At 42.8% G+C, this 11,108-nt stretch overlaps 1 protein-coding gene across 1 annotated transcript; it reads left to right on the top strand.

Annotated features, from left to right (window-relative positions):
• mylk4a (myosin light chain kinase family, member 4a) lies at positions 1-10,906 on the top strand. The gene is made up of 15 exons (XM_061693185.1): positions 1-462; positions 4,113-4,250; positions 4,424-4,508; positions 5,015-5,417; positions 5,974-6,335; positions 6,727-6,832; positions 7,276-7,369; positions 7,676-7,785; positions 8,490-8,631; positions 8,718-8,788; positions 8,868-8,996; positions 9,429-9,581; positions 9,656-9,734; positions 9,914-9,968; positions 10,415-10,906. The coding sequence occupies exons 1-14, from the start codon at positions 1-3 to the stop codon at positions 9,965-9,967; spliced, it is 2,388 nt and encodes a 795-aa protein (XP_061549169.1). The 3' UTR covers position 9,968; positions 10,415-10,906.
• Positions 10,907-11,108: the final 202 nt, after the last annotated feature.

The following is an 11,108-nucleotide window of genomic DNA, read 5'->3' on the forward strand; positions in this document are numbered from 1 at the left end:
ATGAGTTCGTCTATGAAGACAATGGTGCTAGGCCAGCGGGTGGGCGACCACAGCAGTTTTGACCTCATCCAAAATCGGATTGAGTCATTGAGTGGCAAGATGGACAAGCTTATCAACCTTCAAGAGAAGGTCCTTTTTCGTTTGGATGCCAAGTCCAGTGGTATTGAAAAGGATGAAAAGGAGAACGGTCAGTCGCAGGGACAAGACGTCAAGGAGATTTACCAGGAAATGAGCACCATCATGTCGGCGGTCCACCAGCGCTCAGAGATTCACGCTCAGAAGTTGGAGGGAATGGAGAAACTGGTCCTCAGCATGCAGCAGGTGATCAGCTTCATCGGGGAGACGGTCAAGAGCTCCAGAGTTATGGAGCTCATGTTCAAAGGTCCTACTGCGAGCAAGGGTAACAAAGGAAAGCAAGTCCCAAAGAGGAAATCATCAGACACAATTAAAAAGCCAGAGAAGGTGAGGAATACTGAAACAACACAGTCTCAAATGTTGGTCACCATTCCAGTCTTACCATTACTTCTGACATCTTTGGGTGATTTTGCTAAGATGTGAAATGGATCACAGCAGCAACACTATTTTACACGCGATCTGGCTTGTGAGATAAATTTGCAGGGCTTATATGCATGTGCACACCCTTAGCATGGCTTGGCCCGACTGGCGTGAGACGAGCCAGCGCGACTCCAAGCCGGGCACGTGTGACGGCTTGGGGCCAGTGGTGAAACGCGAGTGGCCTCTTTAGAAATTCTGTTTTTGGATAAGGGGCACAGTGTTTGTGGTCTTAAAGGGCTCAAATCCCTTGGACACATTGGGAGTCTGGTGTCAGTGGAGTGTGATGAGTCAGAAATCCTCTTGTTCTCCCTTTGGCACACTTTTGACAGTCTTTGTGTCTCAGTTGTTCCTTGATAAAGCGCTGCAATCTCTAAGCCTAATTTGGGTAACAATGGGTGTTGCTCACTGTTTCAAACTTCCGCATTGTAAAATTGCATCTGATAAGAGTGCCAAAGTACTTTGCATACCGCATACCATTTCATCATCATGCAATGAACTTCGATGGCATTCAGTAGAGTGGAAATCTTTGCCGAGGCCACTGCACATGATTTGGATTGGCGCATTCTGAGCTCTTTTCTTTGGCTCATATTTTTTCTTTCGGAAAAACTCCGTTGTATAATTCTGACTTTACTAATGCATTTACAAAGGTTATTGATATGTGTGTTCCTACGTACAAATTTGGGTGATATCAGGAAATTTAAGAACTGAACTCTGGTCATACACCGAGGACCCCCGTCTACATTGAACCACACTCAGATGTTGCCATTTTCACACAATCAAATCAATACAAATTCCAGCAAAGAACAAAAAGTGTGGCACACTTATGATTGTTTCGGGAAGTCCAAACAACAACAACTTTTTTTAAATATTGGACATCTGCCATGAGAAGGATTAGCCAGTGGACAGATGCAATGCTTTGGCAATGACGTCAAGGATTTGCCAGAGTATCGTGACTCTTACGTAAGTGGGACACACACATTCCGACTGCAATAAAAGTAATCAAAAGCCCAATTATGAAGATGTCTCTAAAATATTATCCTCAGTGATTATCTTGTGGTCCGTTGACTTTTCTTTCCCAAACTGATCAGAAAACAGTCAGGGCCGACAATCGTAAATGTTTAATCTGTTCAATAGTTCCGATCACCATGCATCGTTGGATCATACTGCCTCTCACGGCTCAGTTTTTGTTTGTACTACAACAGAAATCAGGTTGTGGGGAGGAGACTTGCGATTGTCAATGGAGATATCGTTATGTGTGGTTTGCTGTGTTGGGCATCTCGAGTACACCACACAGCAGTCAGAACACGCATGGCGATTTTTTCCCCTGTCACGTTTGTAGGCGTCCCTTACATCTACAAATTGGTTAAGGTGTTAAAAAGCAGTGGCGTTGCATTTGCAAGCGATCCAGGAATTCCTATGATTCAAAACAAGTGAATAGTTTATATGCAAGAAATGTTCCTCGTCTCATGCCCCACCTCGCCACAAAATAGATTTTAGGCCAATGCACATAATCAAGTTCCCTTAAAAGCCTGCTCTTTTCCCTTCAGTTGCTGCCAATTATCAACCTCATTGGAAGGTCTCTAAGTGTTTTTTTGGCATCAGGAGTGGCATTCATTGGCACTCTGAAATGTATTATCAGTGCATGCCTATCATGACTTGTGTAACCAAGAAACGAGCATAAACGATAAGGTTGTCACCTACTTAAAACATATTTTATGTCGCAGTGCAACGCAGTGTCATGAAGAATGAACATAACATCAACATCATACTAATTGAATGCACATAATGAATCCAGGGTTACAAGCAAAAGAACTTGACACACGCTTCAGGGAATTTCTGTTGTCGTCAGACCTCTTAGAGTCCGTCCTTGTCTACCACTACAGGTGTGACGTTCCTAAATTTCTGCCGAGGAATTTGTTTCTCCTTGCTTCTCTCAATCAGTGATTTGATCTGCAGCAAGTGTCGCTGTCACCGGGGAGACATGGCACCGTAAATATCCCCTGTGTGCTGTTTACCTCACGGCAGCAAATGTGAGACCCCCACAGTGGGTTCAAGACAGTTTTTTCCATGTTAACCTGAGCGCCCGGTGTTTAGTGAGTTTCCTCAGCTGTGGCATTTGGACCGAGGCCTACGGTCACTTGTAATATTTTCCATTCAAGGTTGGACTCCGACGTGTTGCATTCTGTGACCGAGCGCAACGAGCGATAAGCTATAAATTCACTGGCCTTCTGCCGCCGATCCATCTGCCACAAATAATCAACGGCATCCTGTCGTACCGATCAGCGCGTGCGTGAGTGGAACTTGAAAACAAAGGGAATTGTTGCTTATTTGTTTGCAACAATAATCATCCATGTGTTTCCATTGTCATGTCTCTAACGTCATCAGGTTTACCTGGTGTTGTCATTCACTACCGGAAGATTCAACCATTCATACTTGTGCTTTTTACGTGTAAAAAAATATTTGTTTGTGTCAAGCATTGACCCTGCGATAAAGAAATGTTAACTGCTATACATTTTAGAAATGTAATATGACACAGGAGTTGAACTGGATCAGACCAACTTAAACCCTTTGAAATAACAAAACGTAATTATCCATTTTCTATAGTGCTTGTATTTGTGACGGTCGCGGAAGAGCTGGAACTTATCCCAGCTGACTTTGGGCCACAGGCGGGGTATAATCAAGCCAGGCAATCACACGGCACATCCCAACAAACAAGCATACGCCTTTACATTCACACCTATGGACAATTGTCTTCATGATCCTAATGTGCATGTTTTTGAATTGTGGGAGGAAGCTAAACTACCTGTCGAAAACCCACGCAAGTACAGGGACTGTACTGCTGCCCCCACATGTAGTTAACTGGGTCCAAATATTTTATTGCCAAATGTTCTATTTCCCCACCAGAATTAGATGGTTAAAGGCAAGAAAAATCAATCCAGTCGTGCCATCAGCTCATAGCACTGAGTTGTCATCCTAAAGTTTCAGGAACGTTTTGTTCTTGATACGTGTAGTTCCTGAAACTAAAACGTCCCAGTCAGATATGTTTCAAGATACTGGGATCAGGCCAGGTTTCTGGAGCCCTCGAAGCAAGTTGAGTTCTACCGTCACCGCCTCCCCAGCAGGGTCATGATAATTTACCCCAGAAAATTAAACAATAGTTACTGCAGTCCAAACACACAATGGTTCTCTAAAAGTCTTCGGTTTGTCACGGTTTCAGAGAAGGCACACTCAGTTATTGCAGTGCTTATTGTTTTTCCTCAAAGTGTTTTATTATTTATTATTTCTAGCCTGGAAGTAATTGTCATACACACATTTATTGAAAGTTCCAACTTGCAAATTTCTGTTATATCGTCACCGTAGGAAAGGAATTTTTATCTACGCTGATTGATCGTCCGAACTTCAAACAATTTCTGTTCTTATTGAAATTCTGACAGGCAAACTTGTTTGTCCTGCTTTGTGTGTGTTGTGCCACTCATCTGTCTTTATTCGTATGCGACGTGATGCGATCGTGTATCGTCGTAACCCTACTAAGCGCTACAATCTTGTCTTTTTACTAGAAAACTACCTCTAACAAAGCCCAAAAGGGGAATGCAGAGATAGCCGCTGTTTGTGAGCCAGCTATGCTACCGTCATCTCACAGGACAAAGTTCCACGGACCAAAGCATTTCCTCGCCGCTCGCAAATGTGGAAGCCTCGTAGGTCTACTGACGCTCATTAAGAGCTGTGCCTCTGTATTATTTATAAATTTGCACTTTTCTCATTCCTTATTTTTACACTGTACCGTTTGTAGTAAAATCAGTGCAATTTTGCGGATTAAATGCTGCACTTTTGAGAGCGTCTGTGATTTTTAATGACTTTTACTTCACAGTTCCAGGACCACAGTAAAGATGGTGCAGAGAAGACCTGTTTGACCCCCATAGGCCAAAAGACGATGAAGCCACCAGACACACCAGGTAATTACATAGTAATAGGAGTCATTCGTACCGCTTGATACCTAAAATATAAATGTAAAATATCAATCTATTATTATTCCTTGGATAATTTTATTTCCCCTGTTGAGATTGCTTGATTACGGATTTGAAATCCATAGAATAGAATCGAAATATATTTCTGATTTTTGGTTATATGTTGAACTGAACCTGCCATTTCCCAACATGCGCACTTAAATTGCACGCTATTTTTCTTTTTCTTTTTCCCTTATGTAAGGCACATTCCAAATAAAAAAAACATCTAATTTAATACATTTTAATATATTTTAGGAAATTACTCCTGTAGGCAGCGGTGTTGCCAGGGATTTGGGGCCCTGTTACGTCACCCCTGCCTGTAAGAATTAAAAATCTCGAGGCTGAAGTTATCTTATCATAAAAAAATATATATTTTTCTTTATTTTTCCTTGAGCTTCTACGTTCTTATACGGGACGCTCAATGTAATACTTACTCTCCTTGGAACGTTTTGTAGCTATCTCATTGAAGAAGCAGGAGCTGCTTCGAGAAGAGGTGCAGAAACTCAACAGGGAGAATGCAGAGAAGTCAGCTCAGCAGCTTAGCGCCGTGTTTTTGAATCCGGAAGCTGACGTTCCCGACCCCGACTCTGACAGCGGCCTGCGGGAAGATTCCCAAAGCTCCCAGGAGGAGGGGCTTGGCGCTGAAGGCGATGAGGAAAAGGTGGCTGATGAAGATGTGGACGTTACCGAGGAGGTGCTTAATGTGCAGGAAGTAGTTGAGGAGGAGGTCAAAGAGGAATTTGAGGAGGAAACACTCGAGGAGGAGGAGGAAGAGGAGGTGGAGATAGAGGTGGAGGAAATCACGGTGGAAGAAGAATCCTCTGAGTCTGACAATCAAAACGAACAAACAGATGCAAGGTATAGTAGCTTCAGTATTTGCGAAGCACTTTCAAAGCAAGCGCAGTGCACCACAGGGCTCCACGGCAATAAATACGGAACACAGTATTTCTTTTCAAGTTATTTCATGTATTATTTATTTTATTTTTATTTTAAATGTTTTATAAGTAGATTATTTTTCCTATTGGTGGTGGGTCTGGAAGATTTCTGCCGCAGTGGGGGTTCACTGTAAATTTATATTAGTATTACCACAATATTAACACGATATTTCAGCAGTTATAAACTGTAACTGTAAATGTAAAATAAAGCAAAGCAATAATTGATAAAAAAGTAAATACAACAACATTAAACAGAAAATATAATCAGTTTAATTATAAAATTTGAAATTATTTTAGAAATGTATAATGAAAATTGTTTTTTTATTTATATAATAAATACTCTAATAATAATACATATAATAATACCTTTAATTTATAAAGTACAGAAAATTATCTCTAATTTAGTCCTTCTGTCCCACAGTATGTATCCATAACTACATGTACTGTATATCCGAAAAACATTGATGTTGTTCCATTAGTGACGACTGTGAGGCCACTTGCCCATCTTCCAAAACTGAGCCGGACCCTACGACGGAGCTCTGCGTCGCCGCCGGCTCCTTTGAGACTGAAGAAGTTGTGGGGGTGGAAGAATACACCAAAGTCCTGGAGGCTGAGGAGGAAGAGCACCAGGAGCAGGAGGTGAATAAGGAGCAGAATAAGGAGGACGAGCCGGAGCAGGAGCAGGAGGAGGAGGAGGAGGAGGAGGACTGGGCCGTCTTCCGGGCGGATGGGGTTGAGTTCCAGTTTGACCTGAGAGAGAGGTTGGCGCAAGAGAGGAAGAAAATCAAAGCCGAGACTAAGGAACAACAAGAACCTGGGGATGTAAAACAATACTTGATCGGTAAGTGCCAATTATTTGTCGTGCACTCTCGCTCACACGCATCGTGGGCGCACCTCTGCAGCCTCACGCTGACCTGTTACCTTGTGACCCCAGAAAAGCACCTTATTCATAATCAAGTGTTACTATAAGTAGATGTTATCGGTTCCAAGTTTCATTTTTTGCGAGGCTGGGGTACAATAAAATGACAGCGATTATCACAAGTATGGAGGACACTGACCATTGAGTTTGTAAGTAACTGATATTATTTTTTTTAACTGATTCCTGAAATGAGCAGGGAACCAGGGCAAAAAATAAATACAAAAATGCTCAGCTAATTGACAATGGCAATCGATGAAGACGGAATGTTGTCGCCTGACTTCTGAGCACGGATGATGTCTTCACCCCACTTTAGACACGACTCCACCGCCGGCAGCGCCGTTCAATCACCGCGTCGTGTCTGCCAAGCCCAACCAGATCAGCAACTTCTACACCATCAACTGGCAGGAGGTCCTAGGCGGGTGAGAGACGCTCTTCAAGTCCTTTATGAATTGAAAACAAAAAGAAGGATGATGGCATGTTTATTGGTCAGTGGAGGGGTTCCTACATCCCCTGTCTGTGACTGACGAAGCCTTGTATAACCCGCCCCCCCCTACCCCTCGCCTTATCTGCTTCATAACTCTAGAGTCTTGGCGTCTATTTTTACTGCCGGACTGAGCGGTATGTGAAACTGTATCTCTGGTGCCAGCTGCTTGCTAATCACCAAGTGTTAATCCGCATCTTCAAAGCAGAGGCACCAGCGAGCTCCGATGTAATGAAAAAAACAGATTAGACTTGTTTGTTTGCACGCAGATCATTTCTTTGAAGTACCACGCGAGAAGCCAATCAAGATGTCGTTGCCTGGTGAGCGAAGTGGAGGTGGCCGGATAGATGTGATTTTCTTCTGTCTTCTCTTTCTCCAAAGGGGTCGTTTTGGCCAAGTGCACAAATGTGTTGAAAACTCATCTGGTCTGACGTTGGCAGCCAAGGTCATCAAGGCCAGGTCCCAGAAAGAAAAGGTATATCCCCCCCCCCCTCCCCTCATTCGCATCACCGCCATGATGGATGAGTCCTACTTGATACGCAGACGTCTACTCGAGTGCGCAATATAAAAAGCGAAAGGCTCATTTACATTTTTTAGCACGCCCTGGTATAACAGGAGACACCGGAGGGATCTTAATCGTCGAGGTGCGAAATATTTGACCTGGGACGATGACGAGGATGATGATGCATTGTGTGGCATCACCGTAGCTGAGAACAGCTGACGTTGTCCTGCTTCTTGCTGTTTAAACATCTTCCTGACGCCTGTCTTGTTTCGTTACCAGGAGGCGGTGAAGAACGAGATCCAGGTCATGAACAATCTGGACCACGCCAACCTGATCCAACTGTACGCCGCTTACGAGTCTAGGAATGACATCATCCTCGTGCTTGAATAGTACGCCATTACTTTTTGTTAAGATATTCTTCATTGAAGATAATAGAGATCAGCTTTAATCCTCTGGTTTTTGGTGCTGCTCTCCAGAACTTTGCGGGCATCACATTTGGCAACTCAAGTGGGTGATCAAAATGTACCTTACATGCATCATGATGAGACAAAACAGAAAGAAGCAATCGAAAATAGATTATGGACTGTTACTAGATACTGTAGATGGAAAGCTGGATAGATGGATGATAGATGGATAGATGGATGGATAGATGGAGGCTAGATTGATGGATGGATGGATGGATGATGATAGATTGATGGATGGATGATGAATAGATGGATAAATGGATGCTGGATGGATGATGGATAGATGGGTGACATGGATGGATGGATGGATGGACGGATAGATGGATGATAGATGGATGGATAGATTGATTGATGGGTGGATGGATGATAGATTTATTGTTAGATGGGTGATGGATAGTTTGATGGATGACACATAAGCGGACATGCCTCCAACAGGTCTCACTACTGATCCATGAAACAGGTCGGTTTTGGAGGAAGGTTTTTAGCTGCTGATGTAAAAAAAAAAAAAAAAAAAAGTCTTGTAATTATCCAGGGTTGAGTTAATTAGTACTTCCCTGATTTTGCCTCCTTTGCATGCAAGTTTATTCATTTGATGCTGAGATGCTTTACGCGCTGTTTGGTTTCGCCAGCGTTGGAGGGGGCGAGCTGTTTGACAGGATCATCGATGAAAACTACACGTTAATGGAGCTGGACGCCGTGGTGTTCATCAGGCAGATCTGTGAGGGCCTGCAGCACATGCACAAAATGTACATCCTCCATTTGGACTTAAAGGTAACGTGAATACTCCCAAACATCTTTCTTCCTGTATTCATTACATTAAACTCTGTGGTGGATTTTATTTTGTTTTTAAACTGCAGCCGGAAAACATCCTTTGCGTAAGCAGAGTCACTAATAAAATCAAGATCATCGACTTTGGCCTCGCTAGAATGTAAGTGTTCACCTTCTGCTTGTGTAATGTTGTGGACCTTTTCTTTGAAGTTTAATGGTAGGATTCTATTCCCCAATAGATACAAACCCAGGGAGAAGCTGCGCGTCAATTTCGGTACTCCGGAGTTTCTGGCCCCTGAAGTGATCAACTACGACTTTGTGTCATTTAATACAGACATGTGGAGCCTTGGCGTCATCACCTACATGCTGTAAGTAGGCCACACATAAAAGGAACCCCCCGCGCACACACACACACACACACACACACACACACACAATTTAAGAATATTAAAAGGTCTCTGATGTTCTGTGGTCCAAACACAAAGGAAAAGGAATCATAGTACACCTAATTCCCACTTGTCACACCCTGGTTGAAATCACTCAGTGTTGGGGGTGTGCGGTTCTGTTTATAAAAGTGACTTTTCCAATTGTTTCTCGTGACTTAAAAAATAATAATAAAAGCATGAAAACACGGAATCTCGTCATTTTTTTGTGGTGTTATTGGAGACTTGTAACGCCATTGGCTAATTTAGCCATACCCGCCCCTCCCAATGTAAGCTGCGATACGAACCCAGCTGACAGATGTAATGATATGTCATCATAAAATAAACACGGCTGGATGTCTCTCTTTCCCCGCTCAGTCTGAGCGGCCTCTGTCCTTTCCTGGGCGACGACGACAATGAGACGCTCAACAACATCTTGGCGTGCCAGTGGAACTTCGAAGAGCAAGAGTTTGTGGACACGTCTGAAGAGGCCAAAGACTTCATCACCAGACTCCTCGTTGTCAATAAAAGGTACACCATCACATTCTGCTGCATTTATTTCTCCTCCTGAACAACGATTGATTTGTAAAATAATGTTTCTTCAGTTGGAGGATGGGAGCGTCCGAGGCCCTGAGACATGCTTGGCTGTCTGACGCTAGTCTTCATCACAAACTTAATACCAAGGTAGTACACACAGTCCTAATGCTGGAGTCAACTAGAATCATAGCGTAACTTCATTTGATGGTTTATGTGCGATCAAACACAACCCTAAAGAACTAAATTGGGACAAACGTACGTTGTAAAGTTAACGCTGTATTGATATCTGATACAAGAATGACCCTTTTTTTGGTCTCTTCTCACAGAAAACCATGTGCCGATCTCGCCGGTCATCATGTGTGCCCTCAACAGACAGTTGAGGTAATATCGTTCGCCATTCAAGATTCGAACCCTGTATCACTTCACTGTCAGGCGCACGTGCTAACCGCTATGGCCAATGTGCTGCCAAGTCTAAATTATTTGTATGCAAACTCCTCGGAGAAATGTTTGTAGGCTAACCACTAGAGGGAAGCATGACGCAAGATTAGACAGATAACTGGACGTCAGTATATCAATTCTGTGCTGTTACTGTACAAGTGAATGAACAGCAGCGAGAGAATAGTCAGCAGCATTGTATGTATCAATGTATAGTATTTATTTTTTGAGAACAAAAATGAAAACACCAAAAAACAAACTCTCAGCGTTGGCGTGACAGCAATACATAATTGAGGAAAAATTGATAAACAGCAGTACACTTTTACAAAGCATACTGTACATACAATGGGAATTTTCATGGTCATTGTATGTGACAAATGTTTCCTTGTCAGGGTGCCAGTGTGGCACGATGGCTCGCAGCTGTGGCCACTCCGGACCAAGCCTCCTGACCCCTCGGGCACGAGCGTCATGTCACCACCGTCGAAATGAGTGAAAGTGTGGCTCGTAGCGCCATGTGCTATCTTTTGTCTGTTTTACATGTAAAAGCCTCTTTTGGTTTAGTTGGGATTCATAAGATAAACACACTTTTTACTGTAATCTACCCAAACATATATATATATATATAGACACATATATACACACACAGGTATATATCCCTGATTAAAATAATTGTCTAGCTGGATTGAACATGCGTTAACCTGTATGTGAGCCTCACTTGGTGTGTCAGCATTGCTTTGAATGTAGACTGCACATTGTTCTGCTGGTGTTCAACCTCACGTAAGAGTTCTCTGTTGAAGGCGTAAGCATGTGTTCCGTGTTCCTCCATGACAGCTGCAACATGATTCAGCTCATGTCTTTTGTAACATTGTCCCCGACAGCATATACTGTAGGTACCTTTTTTTTTTTTTTTTTTTTTTTTTTTTTGACAAATAAGAACTATATCAGTTCCATGTGGTGTTATGTTGTTGGTGTTTGCGCACTTTATAATGGTATTTATATATGAATAATAATTTAGTTGAGAAGCTTCTGTAGGTTTCACTGGTCTGTTTCTACTTTACAAGAAAATATGTCTTATCAGCTGATTAC

The sequence above is a fragment of the Phycodurus eques genome, chromosome 13 (assembly GCF_024500275.1).
Source record: "Phycodurus eques isolate BA_2022a chromosome 13, UOR_Pequ_1.1, whole genome shotgun sequence".
Lineage (NCBI taxonomy): Eukaryota > Metazoa > Chordata > Actinopteri > Syngnathiformes > Syngnathidae > Phycodurus > Phycodurus eques.

Bases quoted from the DNA above. Each gene is read 5' to 3' on its own strand.
- mylk4a (XM_061693185.1), top strand. From the start codon at position 1: ATGAGTTCGTCTATGAAGACAATGGTGCTAGGCCAGCGGGTGGGCGAC. The intron at 8,789-8,867 runs GTAAGTGTTCAC...ATTCCCCAATAG, and splicing joins GACTTTGGCCTCGCTAGAAT to ATACAAACCCAGGGAGAAGC. The intron at 9,582-9,655 runs GTACACCATCAC...ATGTTTCTTCAG, and splicing joins CTCCTCGTTGTCAATAAAAG to TTGGAGGATGGGAGCGTCCG.